Source organism: Dermatophagoides farinae, chromosome 7 (assembly GCF_024713945.1).
Source record: "Dermatophagoides farinae isolate YC_2012a chromosome 7, ASM2471394v1, whole genome shotgun sequence".
Lineage (NCBI taxonomy): Eukaryota > Metazoa > Arthropoda > Arachnida > Sarcoptiformes > Pyroglyphidae > Dermatophagoides > Dermatophagoides farinae.
This window is the reverse complement of record NC_134683.1, coordinates 1,588,013-1,608,975: the sequence shown is the minus strand read 5'-3', so window position 1 is coordinate 1,608,975 and position 20,963 is coordinate 1,588,013. Positions and strand designations below refer to the sequence as shown.

Below are 20,963 nucleotides of genomic sequence, written 5' to 3'. Positions count from 1 at the left end.
ACTAGTGATAAATTGAATGAAATAAATATTGTCATCCAAATATGAGAAAAAAATAGAATAGAGAAGCATTATGCATAGAAACATCGACCATAAAATAACCGTGAAATAGATTAATGTAGTGATGAATTTCATGATTGAATGATATCGAATTAGATATCTTTTCATTTTTAAATCAATTTTTGTTCTATCTTCAGAAAGATCAAAGGCCAAGAAATCTAGATAACGACAGCTATATGTTATTGCTTCTTTAAAAAAAAATAACCATAACCATTCTTCAATCAGACTTAAAACAATAATTTCGAGAATTATCAAATCAAATCTTTGAACATTTAACATTTGTTCATAGAATTTGCAGTCCATAATGAAATCATTTTCTGGCCAAATAACAATAGATGTGATTAGTAGAATAAATGTCCACGAATGAATCGTAATCCATATTGATGGTTTGAATGTTTCATATGTTTTCTTGATTCGATGATCACGATAATCAGCCAATAAAAAATGCATTCGAAAACTATACAATTTTAACAGAATAAAGTCATCTGATAACATTTCCATGATTGATACATTATCATTTCGTCGCATAAATGAAAAGTCCAGATTTCTAATAATAATGTTTAAAATGGGTGACATGATTATTGTAGATGGAATCGTACAATTTAATTTTTAAATTCAAACAAACTAACTTTGATCGTAAATGAGAAAAACCTGTATGAAAATGAAATGCTGAATTATGAAATGTGTTGATTTGCCATATTATTTCAGTTATTATTCTATAATTCAATAGAAATGTTAATTTAAAAAAAATACAATTGCAATTTATCTCAAACTTTTACTGATTTTATTGACAGAATTCTACCGAATTTTATTCTTTAATTGGAACTTTAAAGAAATTGGGAAATAATTGCTCCACCAAACAAAAAGGTATTGAATGAATCAACTTTTTTGTAATTAATTTTAGCTTTTTTTCCGTTAACTTCAATTGCTGTCAACCTTGTTTTACGAGGAATTTTTTTTATTGCTTCAACCCACAATGTTTTCGATATTGATCTAGATCAGTGATTCTCAACCTTTTTTTTGTTGCGGCACACATTTTACGATTTCAAAATTTGGCGGCACACAAAGAAAAAGCACTGTATAAAATGATTATGATAATGATTTTAAATGTGCTAAATAAAATAATATATAATATGTACTACAAAAATAACAGTATGTAGCGTATTTGTTGTTAATTCGTTTATTCCAGTTCAGAATCGAGAAAATGACAAATCCAACCTAACACGATCAGTTCAGAATTCAAAATTCACAATCGAGAAAATGACAAGTCCAAACTAACACGACCAGTTCAGAATTCAAAATTCACAATCGAGAAAAAGGCAAATCCGACCTAACACGACCAGTTCACAATCGAGAAAATGACAAGTCAAACTTAAAACGACCAGTTCAGAATTCAAAATACAAAATCGAGAAAATAACAAATCCAACCTAACACGATCAGTTCAGAATCGAGAAAATAACAAATCCAACCTAAGACGACCAGTTCAGAATTCAAAATTCAAAATAAAAAAAATAACAAGTCAAACTTAACACGACCAGTTCAGAATTCAAAATCAAAAAAATGGCAAATCCAAACTAACACGACTAGTTCAGAATCGAGAAAATAACAAATCCAACCTAACACGACCAGTTCAGAATCGAGAAAATAACAAGTCCAAACTAACACGGCCAGTTCAGAATTCAAAATTCAAAATAAAAAAAAATAACAAGTCAAACTTAACACGACCAGTTCAGAATTCCAAATTCAAAATAGAGAAAATGACAAGTCCAAACTAACACGGCCAGTTCAGAATTCAAAATTCAAAATAAAAAAAATAACAAGTCAAACTTAACACGACCAGTTCAGAATTCAAAATCAAAAAAATGGCAAATCCAAACTAACACGACTAGTTCAGAATCGAGAAAATAACAAATCCAACCTAACACGAGCAGTTCAGAATTCAAAATACAGAATCGAGAAAATAACAAATCCAACCTAACACGATCAGTTCAGAATCGAGAAAATAAATCCAACCTAACACAATCAGTTCAGAATCGAGAAAATAACAAATCCAACCTAAGACGACCAGTTCAGAATTCAAAATTCAAAATAAAAAAAATAACAAGTCAAACTTAACACGACCAGTTCAGAATTCAAAATCAAAAAATGGCAAATCCAAACTAACACGACTAGTTCAGAATCGAGAAAATAACAAATCCATCCTAACACGAGCAGTTCAGATGGTTAGTTATTGGAATTAGTTACCAGAATTGGTTGGTTTCTATACCGTTTTTTAGATTCATTAAAAATTATTTTCAATGATGAATTGTGTTTTCCAAGATTCAGAGTTAAATAATGTTTGTTACATTTAATTAATTCGATATGTATCGGATGTTCTGCCATTGAAGATGAACTGGTCGTTTTAGTTTGGACTTGTTATTTTTTCGATTCTGAACTGGTTGTGTTAGGTCGGATTTGCCTTTTTCTCGATTGTGAATTTTGAATTCTGAACTGGTTGTGTTAGTTTGGATTTGCCATTTTCTCGATTGTGAATTTTGAATTCTGAACTGATCGTGTTAGTTTGGATTTGTTATTATCTCGATTCTGAACTGGTCGTGTTAGGTTGGATTTGTTATTTTCTTGATTTTGTACTGATCGTGTTAGGTCGGATTTGCCTTTTTCTCGATTGTGAATTTTGAATTCTGAACTGGTCGTGTTAGTTTGGATTTGCCATTTTCTCGATTGTGAATTTTGAATTCTGAACTGGTCGTGTTAGTTTGGATTTGCCATTTTCTCGATTGTGAATTTTGAATTCTGAACTGATCGTGTTAGTTTGGATTTGTTATTTTCTCGATTTTGAATTCTGAACTGGTCGTGTTAGTTTGGACTTGCCATTTCTAGAATCTAGCACTTTTTGTAAAACATTGATTAATAAAAAATTGTTTAAAGAAGAATTGCTTTTATTTGTTTGTTTAATTATACTTATTTTTCCTATGTTGGTTCCACTACAAACAATTCGCACAACTATTAATAGATATTTGACTAATCGAAGTACATGTTTTTGATTCAGGATTGCCATAATATTCAAATGTATCAAAACAAAAAATATTTTCATTTTATTAAATCTAAAATTTGGCGGCACAATCTTAGAATTTCGCGGCACACAAAAGTGCCGCGGCACAGTGGTTGAGAATGACTGATCTAGATTCTAGAACATTGTCAAAATCAATGATCTTGTTTGATTTTCAAAAATTTTTTTTTTTGTTTCCATGGTTATCAATGTCATATCGGGGGTAGGAGGCAAGAACTTCACTATTTCGGATAACAATTATCGAATTCGGTAAATAAGTTAATTTAGATGATCAAAACGTGTTTTTGAATGGTTTTCAGATAAATTAAGAAAAATTATTAAAATTGACATCAAATACTAAGAATTCAAAAAAGTTGACGCAAAAAAATGTTATAGAACTTTTATTAAAATGATTTTCTTTGAATGAATGTTAATCTAATCTAAATTTGAAATTTGTTTATAAAACATCAATATCAATGGTATATTCATCAAGATCAATTCATTATATTTGTATTTAGTTATGTAGAATAAATGGCCACATGTGAAACCAAGTCGATTATTGGTCATTGTCTGTACGAATAGATTTGATTTGATTATTGCCCGTAATTCAACCATTCGTTTGATTGAAGCATCCAATCTTTTATTCTGAAAATGTGATCGTTCTAACCATTGGAATAAATATTGTACACATTTTTTATTGTATTCAGGTATACGGGCTATGCGTGAATATGTAAAATTGGTGAAAATAAATGCTACTATTGCAGATATTATAAATGCAACGTTAACAACGGACATTCTAGTTTGTTTACTGTAAAATACACAACCAAATATAACAGCCGATTTGTTTATTAATTCAAGGCTCAATAAAGCTACTTTGACTGATCGATTTAATCGAGCAACTGTGTCATACAAAATAATGTATTCACGAAAGAATTGAAACCAGAATCTTTTTTTAGCCATATATGATAAATAAAATGATGTATTGAATATCGACCAAGAAATCCTGTACAATTGTTTGATACGATATGTGAAGAACAGTAAATAGAAAAGGAATAATTTTCCTGATGTACATAATTGAGCAGTTGTGAATATAGTATTCATTGTCATTAACAATGATGATGGAAAACAAGTTGTAAATTGTATCATTGTTATGCGATTATCCAGATAAAATGGCAGGTACAAATAATTCATAAGGATACTAATTGTAAACATTAAGATAATTATATTCAAATAGGTTATTGTTGCTATGAAATTTATTATTACAAAGAATTTGATCAAATTTTGACGCATTTTAGTAGAGAATTTTTTTTCCTGAATCGGTATATCGACCGCCAATAAATCTATCAATGGACAACGATACATCAATGTTTCTTTCATTAAAAAGAAAGATGGATATTCCATGATCGTATACGTGATAGCCAATTGGCTAAATAATAAATTCAATGCTGGTGTTTTAAACATTTCTTCATAATGTTTTATAGTGATAAATAACTGATTATTTGGCCAGAAAACCAATGATGAAAAAAAAGAAATAGTTAGCCATGAAATTGTTGTTATGACGAATGCCGGTTTGAATGTCTTAAAATTGATTGATAATCGATGAAAGTAGTAATCAGATAGCGAAAAATTCAATCTGAATGTCAACAATATGGTCAGCATCAACTCTTCGTTGAACATTCTTGTGATTAATCCATTATAATTTTGCCGCGGCAATGATAAGCTTAGATTTCGCTTGGTAATTTTGAGAATTAAAGACATGTTTAAAATACTTTTATTTAAGTCAAACAAACGACAGCGTGTGAAATCAAGTTGTAGCAGAACATTTAAGTTATTCAGTTTTTATAAGTTTTTCAAAATTCAAGAAAATTAATTAATTTGCCAAATGATTATTCATTGTGATAATGAATTTTTTTTTGTTTGAAAAAAAACTACAATAATCATTTGATATTTTAACGACTGATATTAATGACATTTTTCTTTGGTTTGTTGTCAAAAAGTTTTATACATGTCTCAAGAATAAACGAACAAAAATAAAACATTTCTGTAGTGAATACATTAAATTGTTTTGTTTGTATGCCTTGAAATTAAAATTTAATCACCGTATTCAAAAGAATCATTAACGTTTCCTGGGTGATTTATGTTTTTAATGAAATTATTTTTTTTTGCAATGAATCCTAATCTAATCTAAATTTGAAACTTGTTTATAGAACATCAATATTAATGGTATATTCATCAAGATCAATTCATTATATTTGTATTTAGTTATGTAGAATAAATGGCCACATGTGAAACCAAGTTGATTATTGGTCATTGTCTGTACGAATAGATTTGATTTGATTATTGCCCGTAGTTCAACCATTCGTTTGATTGAAACATTCACCTTTGTATTGTGAAATTGTGATCGTGCTAACCATTGGAATAAATATTGTACACATTTTTTATTGTATTCAGGTATACGGGCTATACGTGAATATGAAAAATTTGTGAAAATATATGTTATTATTGCCATCAATATAAATATACTATTGACAACGGTCACTGTAGATTGTTTACTGAAATAAACACAGCAAATCATTACAAATGATTTTGTCGTTATTTCCATAAACATTAAAATCACTTTAACTGATCGATTCAAACGAACCATTTGTGAATAAAGAATAATGTATTCACGAAAAAATTGTTGCCAGAATATTTTTTTAGCTAAATTGTATGAATAAAATGATCTATTGATTAATGATCGTGAAATGCGATACAATTGTTTAATTCGACACGAAAAAAACAATAAATAGAATAGAAACAATTTGGCTGATGTAACAAATTGAGCAAACGTATAAATAACATCGATTGCAAACAAAAATGTTGATGGAAAACCGGTTATATATTGTATCAATGTTAAACGGCTATCCAAATAAAATGGCAAGTACCAATAATTCATAAGTATACCAATGTAAAACATTATGATCATCATGATCAAAAACAATATTGTTGTCATGAAGTTTATTATTATAATGAAATTGATTAAATTTTGTCGCATTTTATTATCCAATTTTTTCTCTTGTATCGGTATATCAATGGCTAAAAGATCTATCCATGGTGAACGATACATCAATACTTCATTCATGAAAAATGACCATAACATTTCTAAAAAAGTGTACATAATGACCATTTGAATAAATAATAAATCCATTGCTGGTGTTTTGAACATTTCTTCATGATGTTTCGCAGTGATTAATAATCGATTATTTGGCCAAAAAATTAATGATAAAAATATTGTGATCATAATCCATGATATTGGTGTCATGACCATTGCCGGTTTGAATGTTTTATATTTTAATGTTATTCGATGATAACGATAATCAATTAATGAAAAATTCATTCTAAATGTTATCAATCTGACCATCATCAGATCTTCAGTAAATATTCGTGTAATTAATCCATTATCATTTTGTCGTAACAATGATAAGCACAAATTTCGTTTGATAATATTTTGAATGATTGACATGTTTGTTGGTTTGTCGTTTCTCAAAACTAAAAAAAAAAGTTTCAATTTCAATTTTTTTCAATATCAATATCATTTATGATGATGATCTGAAAAGCCTAATGATTAGGCAGTTGTAACTGTTTTATTGAAATAATTTCGATTCTTGTTTCAGAAATGAATGAACAACTCTTTTTTTTTGCTAGATGAATGTATTTTTTTTTTGTTTTTGCCATTTCAACATTACTCGATATTACATCATCATCATATTTTAATGATAATTTGTGGTGATTAATTAACGAAAACTTTTCGAAATTTAATCATCATATATATTCAAGAGAATCAAATGAATGTTTCCTAGGTGATATATATCAAACAAACCATAATTGTAAAACAATAAAATTTGGGCCAAACCAAGAACAGAAAAAAAAGGGAAAAAAGTCAATACTAATATTGGTATTAAAAAAAATTGAAATTTTAATTACTCAACATAATAAATACATTGATTGATTGATGGCCAATCAATAATGAATATAGGAAGAAACATGTTTATAAAACATAATAATCAATGGTATATTCAATAATAATAATTCAAAAAATTTATATCTATTTATATGGAAAAAATGTCCACATGTAAATCCAAGTCGATTATTGTTCATTGTTTGTACGAACAAATTTGATTTTAATGATTTACGCCACATCAATAATTGTGTATTAATAGGTATGAAATTTATTTTGTTGTTTTTGCATCAATCGTATGGTATATTGTATTCTAGCCAACCATTGTAATATGGATCGTGAACATTTATCATTATATGTTGGTATTATTGATATGAATGAATATAATATATTGGCAGCGGCAAATGTTGAAATCGATGCCAATATGATCAATGTATTCATAAATTTTATTTGAATTTGTTGACTATAGAATACACATGTAATTATTATTGCTGTTTTTGACAGAATATCAATTACTAATAGTAGATTTTTCAATGATTTATTTAGTCTATAAATTTCATCATAAAGAATTGTATATTCATTATGGAAATAATTCCAATACAATTGTTGACTAAAATATGATGATTTATCATTTTGTAATGGTAACAGAATGTTATATAAGAATTGTATCCGTTTTTTGAAATAAATCAAACAGAATAAAAATGATCCACCTGAAATGAGAAAAAAACCGGCTACATATAGTGTTTCAATTGACCATAATAATGAATGTATTAAAAGGTACAGAAATTCATTGATGATAATTTGATCATTTCGATAGTAATCGATTATACACCAATAAAAATATGGCATACCACACATTGCGATTACGATTAAATTCAATGCAATGAAAATGGTTATAAATTTTTCCATAAAATAAAAATTGATCATAAATTGTCGTGTTTCAATGTTGATTTTTGGTTCATATTTTGCCAGATCGATAATCAAAAAATCTAAAAATCTACTACGATATTTGATTATCTCTTCTAGATGAAAAAAACATACCAATTCAACCATGATGCAAATGATGAAAAATTGAAATGTTATCAAATCACTACTCTGTAATCGTAAAATTTGTTCATAGAATTTAAGCTCGGTTGATGGTGTATTCAATGGCCATAAAAACATTATTATTGTCAATATTAGAAATGACCATGAAATCGGTATAATCCATATGGTTGGTTTAAATGTTTCATATGTTTTTCGTATCCGATGATGATAATAATCATTTAATGATATATTCAATCGAAATAAAAACCATTTCATCCAGAAAAAATCATTCAATAACATTTCTACAAGTGATCCATTGGTATATTTTTGCCAGAAAAATGATGAAATTACATTTCGATTTGATTGAATTGTAGGCATTATGTAAAATTTATAATTGAATAGTTAAATTGGTCCATCAGCCGGAGAAAGACAGAGCTTGAACTGTCATCATCGGCTGACACAAACGCCAACATAAAAGCGCAAGAAAAACGATGGTGCAGTTTTAGAATCGTTTTGTGAGTATTATGCTCGTGTTTGTGTATTGTGTTTTCTTGAGTTTATTTTTCTTGTGTTCATGTTCTGGTCTTCATGTTTTTTCAGATATTCACCATTGATTTAAAGTGGTCTGGTCATTTCTCACGTCGCACGTATACTATCGAATCAATAACAACGTTTTCCAAAATCGTCTTCTGGTTTTAATTTTTTGGTCAACAATCAACCTTCAATAAATTATTCTTCAACTCATATCACAATTACTGACTTTAATCTATTACAATTTTGTTCTTTTCTATTCCATCAATAAAGTTTTCTTTTAAACAAACAGTCCTGTTCTGAGTTCGTTTTCGTTTTTTCTGTTACATTTCGTTATCAGCACCAAAAAACATCAGCTCGAAGCTAAGACAACCAATGGCCAAAGGACAACAAAAAAAGACAACAGAGACCGCGTCAAACAAAACTGATCACAGTAATGGCAACACCAGCAACGACGACACTATCGTGGATGACGAGTACATGAATACCAATTCTCGTGTAAACGCAATGACAATGAAGATCGACATGTGGTTATTAAAAGTATTCAAACTTCGAAAACCAATAGATTTGTGCGGTGTCGAGGTATTGTACATTGAATTCAACGAACTAGCAGCTGAACTAATCAATGAAGAGTCACCGGATAAAGCCGCCTTAGCTCAGCTGTTTAGCTATCAATCGAAAGTAGATCAAATGTTCAGCTACGCTAAAGCAGTAGAAAAGTTGCAATCCGCCGTCTTGACCATGGAAGAAGAAATGTCGTTTTCACCAAATTGGAAAGATCTGGAAGAAGCATGTGAACTCATCAAGCATACAGAAAGAAAATTTCCATTCTCGGATGTCCATCACAACAACTGGCTTGAGAAACTATACGAATGGAAGGAAAAAATCGAACAGCAATCAGTATCATCCAATCGATCGCAGGGCAGCATCAACAGTTATACCACCGCACAACGTGGCGATGAGTTCAGAGTCAAGATCGAAAAGAAAAAATTAGCAAAATTCAATGGCGATCCCATCGACTATTATAAATTTCGACATGACATACTACATTATATCATCAAAAATCCACAAATTCAAGGACGATTAAACAAGTTAACCGAAATCCAAGATCTGCTGCCTAATCATCACCGGTATTTGTTGAACAGAGTAATTCGTAACGAAGCAGGCATTGAAGATGCATTGAAAAAGCTCGATGATTTTTACGCATCGGAACATCAAATCATTCCAGCATTAAAAAATAAAATCAAATTGTTACCGCATTTGTCACAGAGAGCAACCGTCAAAGATTGGACGACCTGGCTGGAAACAGTGGTAATAATTCGTGATACATTAGCCGCATCCAATCTGCTACATGAAGATTACAATATGACGACGTATATATTGTACAAGGTAGATGATGTATATCAACAACAAATCGATGGTGACCACAAAATAAAACTAGCACAGCTAGAAGAATTTCTCGAACGCGGTGCGGCGAGAAAAGCAGCCATAAGTGGCCGGCTCGACGAAAATCCATGGACGACGGCTGATAAGCCTCGATCGATGATCAGACGTCCCATCAACAATGTGATGATGACAACCAACAACAAGTGTTTCTTTCAAGATGGTGATCATAAAACTGACGAATGTAAACTATCTGGTGATGCCCGACGGCAGTTCTTGTTTACAAATCGACTATGCTTTGGTTGCGGTGAAAGTGGACATAATGGCCGGGAGTGTCCAAAAATACTGAAGTGCAATCACTGCCAGCGAAGACATGCGTCACAGTTTTGTTTTCGACATAATCAACCAAGTGTGTTAACGCCAACCATGCCAACATCATCGAACGCTAATAATGAAGCTTCAGAAAGCTCAAGTCAACCGACGTTATTGATACCAGCTGGCCGAAGTCTTCATAAAACATTGACTACCACAATTAATGGACGAAAAATACGAGTTGTGTTTGACGATGGAGCCGGGACCTCGTTCATCTCTTCCAAGGTGGCACACGAATGGAATCTTGTTGCATCCAGAGCTGAACCAATTTTCATGGACACCTTAAGCAACGCTAAACCAACTGCCACTGGTCATCAAATGGTACATATAGAGATGCCAACGTGGGGCGGACAACACGAGAATCTCGGGTTTCGACTGAACGATAAATTGGACCAATTGCAGTTTCATTGTATTCCTATCGACGTGCAAAAACAGCTACGACAACAAGGTATTGATTTCCAAGACGAACAACGTCCGGTTGACATGTTAATTGGACTTGACAACATCAACAAGATTCAGCTTCCAGATGAACGACGAGTAATGCATGACGTTATCGCTAAACGTACGACAATGGGTTGGGTAGTCTTTGGGGTGACCAATCGAACGAATGTACTGTTGAGCTACGATCAATCGTTATCGGTGGAACCGGCACTGGATGTGGACATCGAGGATGAAGACAAAGAAGCCATGGAAAAATTCCTGGAAAACTATTGTACCGGCGATAGTGTCAAGTACGACCAACAAGAAAAAAGATATTCAGTAAAATTGCCGTTTATCCCAAATGTGAAAGTTCAACCAAATTTCGATGCGGCCAAGAAACAGTTGTGGAGCATGGTAAAACACATGACAAACGAAAGACGAACCGGATATCAAGAATTGATAGACGATTTGGTCCAAAATAAAATTGTTGAACAAGTGGCAATCAACCCCGATGACGGATACCATATGCCACATTTTGTGGTCACACGCAATGATAAAAACACCACGAAAATGCGAATCGTATTTAATGCCTCGAACGGAACACAACCACTTAACAAGGCCATTTTCAAAGGCGTGACAGCTTGGTATATCATCCGCTCATTGTTGTTCTTCCGCTTGCAGACCATGGCAGTGATCAGTGACATAAAATCTGCCTTTCACAACATCGCAATACAACCTGAACATAAAAAGTTTGTCAAGTTTTTATGGATCGATAATGACGAAAACACGGTTTGTTACCAGTTCAATCGGCTGCCGTTCGGCCTTTCTTCAAGTCCGTTCATTTTATACGCAGTGGTGATGCATCATCTAAAACAGTATCGATCCAAATATCCTCAAACGGTGAACGCGATAATTAATGGACTGTATGTCGATGACCTGATATTTTCCGCCAACAATCAACGCGAAGTTGAACAGATAAAATGTGATAGCCAGATGATCTTTGCTGAAGCATCAATGATGTTGAGGAAGTGGCGGTCATCGGACAAAGCCCTTAATGATCGTTGGGGTGATGGACTTGCCGAAACCAAGGTCTTAGGCGTAGAATGGACCGAGGATGATCAAATGCGGGTGTTGATTCCCGAATTTACTGATGGCGGAAACATCACAAAACGGGCTTTGTTAAAGTATCACGCATCGATTTACGACCCATTCGGATTTGTGTTGGCAACGACCTTGAAGCTGAAAATGATGATACATGAATCATGGAAATTGGGCTACGAATGGGATGATCCCTTAAGTCCAGATCTACAGAAGAAAGCTCGGAAAATTATTCACGAAATCAAAGAATTGGATCAATTCAGTTTTCCCCGTCGGATATTTGACAAGTCAGTAGAAGAATTCGATTTAATGGTGTTTGTCGATGCAAGTCAACATGCAATTGGTATCGCAAGCTATCTAACAAATGGTCAGCAGCTAACGTTAATCTATGCCAAATCCAAATTGATCAAACCACGAAAGATTGTAAGTGCTGAGCTCTTGGCGTTGTCGGCCGGTGCCAATACAGCCAAAACATTGGGAGATCTCGTGAATGCTCGACACATAATATTGTTCTCTGATTCCATGGATAACGTAAAACGTTTAGAAGAAGACATGAACAAATATCCGTATCCTGTGGCCGTCCATTTGTTCAACATAAAATCAAAAATCAGTGATATTCGACACATACGAGGAGAAATCAATCCTGCTGATGCATTCACTAGAGGAGTGACGGTTGACGAATTGAAGAAGTTACATCGATTAAATTATCACGATATTATTGAACTACAAGATGTGGTAGTTGGTGTTGGTTTGACGGTGAACGGTTCCTCGGAAAAATATGATATTTCTAAATTTGATCTTGATAGCAAACGACCTTATAACCAATGGATCGAGCTTGTGCAACAACAATCTGACGATTGGAAAAAATCCATCGATGAAACTATGAATGAATTGACCATATTAATCAAAATTAATCAACGAAGGTTCCTGGATGACCATTTCGACAAACACATTCCAACATTTTGTGATGATCAAGGCCTGGTACGATGTTTGACACGACTGGAGAATTCAGATTTGAGTTACGACGAAAAATACCCGATTGCTTTGCCGACATGTGAATTTACGTTAGCATTGATGGAACGTACACATGAAAATGATGAACATGGTTCGGTGAATTATACATTGGCCAATTTTCGAATGAAGTATTTCACACCACGCGCACGACAACAATTCATAAAAATCAAAAACCGATGCTCTAAATGTCGCCAATTACGTGCTAAACCATTGCAAGTATCTCTCGGTAATCCTCCCAGTACACGATTGGACAGAAGTCATCCTTTTGAACATATCGGAGTGGACATTTTTGAACTGAAAACCGACCCGAAAACCATTGGAATGATATTCACGTGTTGCGTCACACGGGCGGTGCATTTCGAAGTATTGGAAAATATGACAGCCGAATGTGTATGTGACGCCTTTCAAATATTCGCGGCTCTTAGAAGAGTTCCGTCCACAGTATATTCAGATAATGGAACGAACTTTAAACGACTGGGAAACATGTTTAATGAAGCGTATACCGTATTGAAAGACAATTTCCAATGGAGATTCAATACGCCCGCCGCACCATTCCGAGGAGGCTTCTTTGAATCGCTTATAAAATCCATGAAGAAGGGATTTTACAGTATAATGTGGAAAAAGGACATTAAACCCACGATGGTTCGACTTGTGCTTTATCGAATTCAATCCTTAATGAACGCCAGACCGTTAATACATGATAATTCAACCATTGTCACACCGAATCACCTGATGTACGGAGCTAGCAGTAACGGATCATTGGCACCACCACGACGAGGGGTACAACCAAGTTGTTTATTAAAGTATTGGAGGGGAACGCAACGATTGGTGGACGGTGCATGGAAAACGTATCGAGACATATATCTCAAAAGCCTAAGAAATTATCATCAGAATATCAAACATTATCAATATGTTCAAGTGGGTGATGAGGTGCTATTGGTGGACAAAGGATTGCCTGTATCATTGTGGACCACCGGAAACATTGTCGAAACAATCCCGGACGCTCGTGGTGTAATCCGAACTTATCGAGTAAAGGCCGGCGACCGAATATTCGAACGACCAGCACAACGTTTGGCGCCACTGGAAGCCGCTTTCGAGAGGAGGGAGGATATGTAACGGATTATTTGAAGGGGTCCATCAGCCGGAGAAAGACAGAGCTTGAACTGTCATCATCGGCTGACACAAACGCCAACATAAAAGCGCAAGAAAAACGATGGTGCAGTTTTAGAATCGTTTTGTGAGTATTATGCTCGTGTTTGTGTATTGTGTTTTCTTGAGTTTATTTTTCTTGTGTTCATGTTCTGGTCTTCATGTTTTTTCAGATATTCACCATTGATTTAAAGTGGTCTGGTCATTTCTCACGTCGCACGTATACTATCGAATCAATAACAACGTTTTCCAAAATCGTCTTCTGGTTTTAATTTTTTGGTCAACAATCAACCTTCAATAAATTATTCTTCAACTCATATCACAATTACTGACTTTAATCTATTACAATTTTGTTCTTTTCTATTCCATCAATAAAGTTTTCTTTTAAACAAACAGTCCTGTTCTGAGTTCGTTTATTCAATAGATTCCAGCAATTTGTTTATAAAACATCAAAATAAATGGTAAATTCCATAACATTAATTGAAAGAATTTATATTTAGTTATTTCAAATAGATTTCCACATGTATAACCAAATCGATTAATGGTCATCATTTGTACAAATAGATTTGCTTTGATTGATTGTCGCCATTTGATTGGATGATTTTTATGCCATCGTGATTTTCCTTGTAACATAAATCTTGTTGACCATTGTGTTCGTGCTAACCATCGTGATAAAGCACGAATACATTGTTCATTATGTGTTGGTAATGATGCAATTTGATAATATAATCCATACGAAAAGAAAATACCAATTATTGCAAATAATATAAATAAATATCCAACAAGAACCATTTTCGATTGACAACTATAGAATACACATGATAATAATATTGCTGATTTAGATATTATTTCTACACCGAAAACAATGATTTTTGTCGTCTCATTTGATTGTTTAATTTCATCGTGTAGAATAATGTATTCATTATGAAAACGATTCCAGAAAATTTTTTCCGAAATATATGTTGGATAATCAGCATGACAAACCAATGATAATAGTATTGAATGCAATCGTTTTATACGTCCATTAAAGAATAAAAGTGTGAATAATTGAAATTTTGTTGCAACAAATAATTGTCCAAGCATTTGTTCGGTATCAATATAGATCGGTATCATTAGAAATAATGTTAAGTATTGAATGAAATTTATTGTACCATTTTGATAATATTGTAGACAATAATATGGAATTAATATTACATTGGTCATCATAATGATAACGATTACTAGATAAACATTAGTAGTGATGAAATTAACCAATGGATGAAATTTATTCATATATTTTCGTATTTTTCGATCTAATTTTTGTTCATCATCACTATGATCAATGGTCATAAAATCTATCCATGAACAACGATATAATAATGTTCGTCGTGCCATTACTAACCATAACCATTCAACATTTAAATGAGCAATAATCATTTGACATACAATCAAATCAAAACGTTGACAATTCATCAATTGTTCTAGGAATTTTAAATCAATTGTATAATCGTTTGGTGGAAAAATCAGTATATAAATCAATAAACCAAACGAAATCCATGCATTTGTTGTTATCCATAATGTTGGTTGAAATGTTTTCAAATTTCTACGGATCCGTTTTTCACGATAATCTGTAATGCTGAAATCCATACGTAGTAGTAACAAGACACACATTTGAAATTCATCATTAATAAAATCATTAATGTTGCCATGATAATCTTTTCGTAGAAATGAAAGACTTAAATTTCGTTTAATAATTTTGATTATAGTGGTCATATTTGTGTGGTTTATGTGAATAACATTAGATTTGTTGATTAAATTATGAAATTAAGCATTGTTTCTCATTCGAATGAAAAAAAAATGACAAGCATTTTCTAGAGAATTGAAATTAAAAAATGAACATATTTGTTGATTCAGTCTAGTTCCCTTGACAATCATTACACTGTTTTTTATATTTGCCCAAATAGAATTGATTTTATAGTTGTTTTCAATGATGAATAGAATATATCACTGTCTAAAATTCTATTTTTTTTTTTTTTTTTGGTATATTTCTCTAGAAAAAATTGATGAAAATAATGAAATTGTACGTCATAGAAATAAATCATAAAAACTTTTAACCAAAAGGTAAAGATTTTCGTTTCTTCATTTAAGAATGATGATGATTTTTAATTTATTTGATCATCATTTCAATGATCAATGCTGATCGATAGTAGCGTGATTTACTATCAATTCATGCATGAAATTCTCTCAAATTATCAGATGAACGAAAATTTTTCACGAATAAACTATTGATTTTTTACTGTTATTTTTTTGTACATTTACTTATGGTCTTGTTTTTTTTTCTCTATAAAAATTTATGGTTACCCAGGTAATTTTTCTCACATTCATTTGTTTTGGCCAAATTGTTTTTTCCACAAATTTTCGTAATCGAATAAAAAAATTACTATTTTTTTCATAATTATCAGTTTATAATTATTAAAAATATGTGTCGGTAGTATTCAATCAATAAAATTATTTCTGTCATTTGATAATCATGTGTTGTTATTATTATCCTGAATGGTGAAAACAAAATTTTCATTCATTTTGAATGAATGATAATGAAAAAAAAATTTCAATCAATATAAAGAATATTTACGTAACAATGATTTATACAATTTTTTTTATAAAAAAGCAAAATCCACGGTGTATTCACCATGAGTAATTCTACAAATTCCATTTGTGTATAAAGAAAAAAAAAACAAAAACCAATGATATTTCAACATACAATTTCATTGGAAATTAATGGGAAACTGTTAAATTTTTTTCTCTTTTTTTGTGACAAGAATATTTGAATGAAAAGAAAGATTTTTATCGTGTTAATGGACATTACAAACAATTGTTAATGATCATTTATTCAATAGATTCCAGCAATTTGTTTATAAAACATCAAAATAAATGGTAAATTCCATAACATTAATTGAAAGAATTTATATTTAGTTATTTCAAATAGATTTCCACATGTATAACCAAATCGATTAATGGTCATCATTTGTACAAATAGATTTGCTTTGATTGATTGTCGCCATTTGATTGGATGATTTTTATGCCATCGTGATTTTCCTTGTAACATAAATCTGGTTGACCATTGTGTTCGTGCTAACCATCGTGATAAAGCCCGAATACATTGTTCATTATTTGATGGTAATGATGCAATTTGATAATATAATCCATACGAAAAGAAAATACCAATTATTGCTACTAATATGAATAAATATCCAACAAGAATTTTTTTGTAAAAAAGCAAAATCCATGGTGTATTCAACATGATTAATTCTATAAATTTATATTTATTAATATGAAATAATGGACCACATGTGAAACAATTTTTAACTTTTATTAAAATGATTATTTTTTTTGAATGAATGTTAATCTAATCTAAATTTGAAATTTGTTTATAGAACATCAATATCAATGATATATTCATCAAGATCAATTCATTATATTTGTATTTAGTTATGTAGAATAAATGGCCACATGTGAAACCAAGTTGATTATTGGTCATTGTCTGTACGAATAGATTTGATTTGATTATTTGCCGTAATTCAATTATTCGTTTGATTGAAACATTCACCTTTGTATTGTGAAATTGTGATCGTGATAACCATTGGAGTAAATTTTGAGCACTTTTTCTATTGTATTCAGGGATACGGGCTATTCGTGAATATGCGAAATTGGTCAAAATAAATGTTAATATTGCACACATTATAAATATGGCGTTAACAACTGACATTCCAGTTTGTTTACTGTAAAATACACAGCCAGATATGATGAACGATTTGTTTATTAATTCAATGATCAATAAAGCTACTTTGACTGATCGATTTAATCGAACAATCCTGTCATACAAGATAATGTATTCATGAAAGAATTTAAACCAGAATCTTTTTTTAGCCAAATATGATGAATGTAATGATGCAATGATTATCGACCATGAAATCCTGTACAATTGTTTGATACGATATATAAAGAACAGTAAATAGAACAGGAATAATTTTCCTGATGTACATAATTGAAAAGCTAAGGATATAATTTTCATTACAAGTAACATTGATAATAGAAAACAAGTTGAAAATTGTATCATTGTAATGCGATTATCTAAATAAAATGGCAAGTACAAATAATTCATAAGGATACTAATTGAAAGTATTAAGATGATCATATTCAAATAGGTTATTGTTGCTATGAAATTTATTATTACAAATAATTTGATTAAATTTTGTCGCATTTCAGTAGTGAATTTTTTTTCCTGAACCGGTATATCGACCGCCAATAAATCTATCAATGAGCAACGATACATCAATGTTTCTTTCATATAAAAGAAAGATAAACATTCCAAGATCATAAACATGATAACTATTTGACTGAATAATAAATTCATTGCTGGTGTTTTGAACATTTCTTCATAATGTTTTGTAGTGATTAATAACTGATTATTTGGGAAGAAAATCATTGATAAAAATACAGAAATAGTTGGCCATGAAATTGTTGTTATAAGGAATGCCGGTTTTAATGTCACAAAATTGATTGATACTCGATGAAAGTAATAATCAGATAACGGAAAATTCAATCTGAATGTCAACAATATGGTCGAAATCAACTCTTCGTTGAACATTCTTGTGATTATTTCATTATGATTTTGCCTTGGCAATAATAAGCTTAGATTTTGTTTGAAAATTTTGAAAATTAACGACATGTTTAAAATACTTAATACTTTTCTTATCAGTTTCAATATAGCTGACATTTTTTCGGTTTTTTTTTCTGTTGATCATTGAATGAAAAACTGTGCGAAAAATTCTTAAACTGTTTTTTTCTCGCTAAAAAATATGTACAAAATCGATGAAAATTCTCGTTTTTTTTCTCCACAACCCAATCGATTCATAAGTACATTTTTCACGATTTAAAAAAATGGTGTCCGGAAGAAAAATTTTTGCGAAAAAAAAATGAAAAAAAAATCTAGTGTACAGACAAATCATTTATATCTGGGTTAAGCAAAATAAAAAATCATTTATTTCGTTCCCGGTTCAAGATTTAATTATATAATTTATTTAAAATGAAAAATTTTTTTGTTTAAATTTTAAATGACATTTATTTATGATCAACTTCAGAAACTTATGTATAGCACCATCTATCTATAGATGATTTAAACACATTTGTTTATGAAAAAGTATAATCCACGATATATTCATCAACAATAATTCAAAGAATTTATATTTATTAATATGAAATAATGGACCGCAAGTGAAACCAAATCGATTATTGACCATCGCTTGTACGAATAGATTTGCTTTCATTGATTGTCTCCATCGTTTAATTGGTTTGAATTTCGAATGAAATTGTGACCGTATTAACCAGTGGTGAAGATTCTGTACACATCGTTCATTATAACTGGGAAGACAAGCTATTTTTGAATAGGCAACATTCACGAATACAAATGTTAACAGCATTAAGAATATGAACATTGTATTAACAATGGAAATTTCTGTCTGCCTACTATAGAACACAACGGCAATCATTATGGCAGATTTGGATAATGTTTCAAGTGCAAATAAAATAATTTTCGATGTTTGATTAAGACGATAAATCTGTGAATATAAACTGATGTATTTATGACAAAATCTATTCGTAAATATTCGTTCCATAGAACAATGTGAATAATGTATCAATGATAATGAAACGCTGTGTAATCTTTTGATTCGTTCTTTGAAAAATATCAATGAAAAATAGGCCCATTTTCCGGACACAAATAATTGACCAGTGATAAATATGATTACCACATCAATAATGTGGACAAACGGTATGCTAGTAAAAAATTTGATGAAATTGATCTGATTTTTCATATATAATCCGAAACATAGAAATGAAACTATGACACCGATAATGGTCATAATGGCAATGACATATAAATAACTGAAAGTGATTGCAAAATTTGCAAATGCTTGAAATCTAATCAAAATTTGTCGCATCTTGATGTCTATTTTATGTTCATAATTTGGCATATCTATTGTTAAAAATGATAATAATTGTGAACGATATGTTAACAATTCAATCAAAAACACAATCCACAATAATTCAAGAATGATGCATGTAACCACAATTTGTATCAGTATTAAATCACTGCGATTCGAATTTAACATTTTCTCATAAATCGTCAAATCAATCAATACAGAATTCGATGGATAAATAATCATGAATATTGAAAGAAAAATGGTCATCCATGAAATTGATGTTAACCATATGGTTGGTTTGAAAGTGGCAAAATTTTTCGATAAACATCGATTCTCATAATCGAATAATGAGAAATTCATTCGAAAATTGTACCATTTGAACACTTTAAAATCTTCGTACAATAATTCAAAAATTTTTCCATCATATTTATGGCGTATTAATTCAAGATTGAGATTTTTTCTTATCAGTTTCAATATAGCTGACATTTTTTCGGTTTTTTTTCTGCTGATCATTGAATGAAAAACTGTGCGAAAAATTCTTGAACTGGTTTTTTTTCTGAATTTTTTTTTTCGCTAAAAAATATGTACAAGATCGATGAAAATTCTTTGTTTGTCAGGAAAAATTCTCGTTTTTTTTATTATTATTCACAACTCAATCGATTCATAAGTCCATTTTTCACGATATTCAGAAAGAAATTTTTACAAAAAAAAAAATCTAGTGCATAAACAAATCATTCATATCTGGGATCAGCAAAGTAAAAAAAAATTTTTATTACGTACTCGATTTAAGCTTTAACTAATTTATTATATTTCAAATGGACGTTTAAATTCAAACAAATTTCTTTATATAAAAGTAAAATCAATGAAATATTCATTAGGATTAGTTCAGTAAATTTAAATTTGGTTATTATAAATAAAAGATGACCACAAATAAAACCCAAACGACCCATTTGTCATAATATGTGC

The 20,963-nt window shown here is 30.9% G+C and overlaps 2 protein-coding genes and 1 long non-coding RNA gene across 5 annotated transcripts; all 3 read left to right on the top strand.

Moving 5' to 3' along the window:
• The first annotated feature begins 3,229 nt into the window (after window positions 1-3,229).
• LOC142597677 (uncharacterized) lies at window positions 3,230-4,977 on the top strand. The gene is made up of 4 exons (XM_075732716.1): window positions 3,230-3,297; window positions 3,605-3,629; window positions 4,202-4,236; window positions 4,923-4,977. Exons 1-4 carry the CDS (start codon window positions 3,230-3,232, stop codon window positions 4,975-4,977), a joined length of 183 nt encoding a protein of 60 aa, XP_075588831.1.
• A 3,513-nt stretch (window positions 4,978-8,490) lies between these two features.
• On the top strand, window positions 8,491-14,430 carry LOC124493697 (uncharacterized). 3 transcript variants are annotated; one of them, XM_075733100.1, is made up of 3 exons: window positions 8,491-8,585; window positions 8,671-14,125; window positions 14,211-14,430. In XM_075733100.1, the coding sequence occupies exon 2, from the start codon at window positions 8,977-8,979 to the stop codon at window positions 14,002-14,004; it is 5,028 nt and encodes a 1,675-aa protein (XP_075589215.1). In that variant the 5' UTR covers window positions 8,491-8,585; window positions 8,671-8,976; the 3' UTR covers window positions 14,005-14,125; window positions 14,211-14,430. The 3 variants fall into 3 exon arrangements, with proteins under 3 accessions (XP_075589215.1, XP_075589216.1, XP_075589214.1); XM_075733101.1 differs by having other exon boundaries at window positions 8,497-9,672; window positions 11,941-14,125; XM_075733099.1 differs by having other exon boundaries at window positions 8,497-14,125.
• A 4,774-nt stretch (window positions 14,431-19,204) lies between these two features.
• On the top strand, window positions 19,205-20,213 carry LOC142597717 (uncharacterized). Its single transcript, XR_012832354.1, has 2 exons — window positions 19,205-19,846; window positions 19,908-20,213. It is a non-coding gene; the product is annotated as an uncharacterized LOC142597717 (long non-coding RNA).
• The last annotated feature ends 750 nt before the right edge of the window (window positions 20,214-20,963 follow it).

What these genes read in the sequence shown, in the direction of transcription:
- LOC142597677 (XM_075732716.1), top strand. Translation starts at nt 3,230, where the DNA reads ATGACTGATCTAGATTCTAGAACATTGTCAAAATCAATGATCTTGTTT. An exon ending in GATTTTCAAAAATTTTTTTT is followed by an intron (nt 3,298 to 3,604) that starts TTTGTTTCCATG and finishes TCATCAAGATCA; the next exon opens with ATTCATTATATTTGTATTTA. An exon ending in ACAATGATGATGGAAAACAA is followed by an intron (nt 4,237 to 4,922) that starts GTTGTAAATTGT and finishes ATCAAGTTGTAG; the next exon opens with CAGAACATTTAAGTTATTCA.
- LOC124493697 (XM_075733100.1), top strand. Translation starts at nt 8,977, where the DNA reads ATGGCCAAAGGACAACAAAAAAAGACAACAGAGACCGCGTCAAACAAA.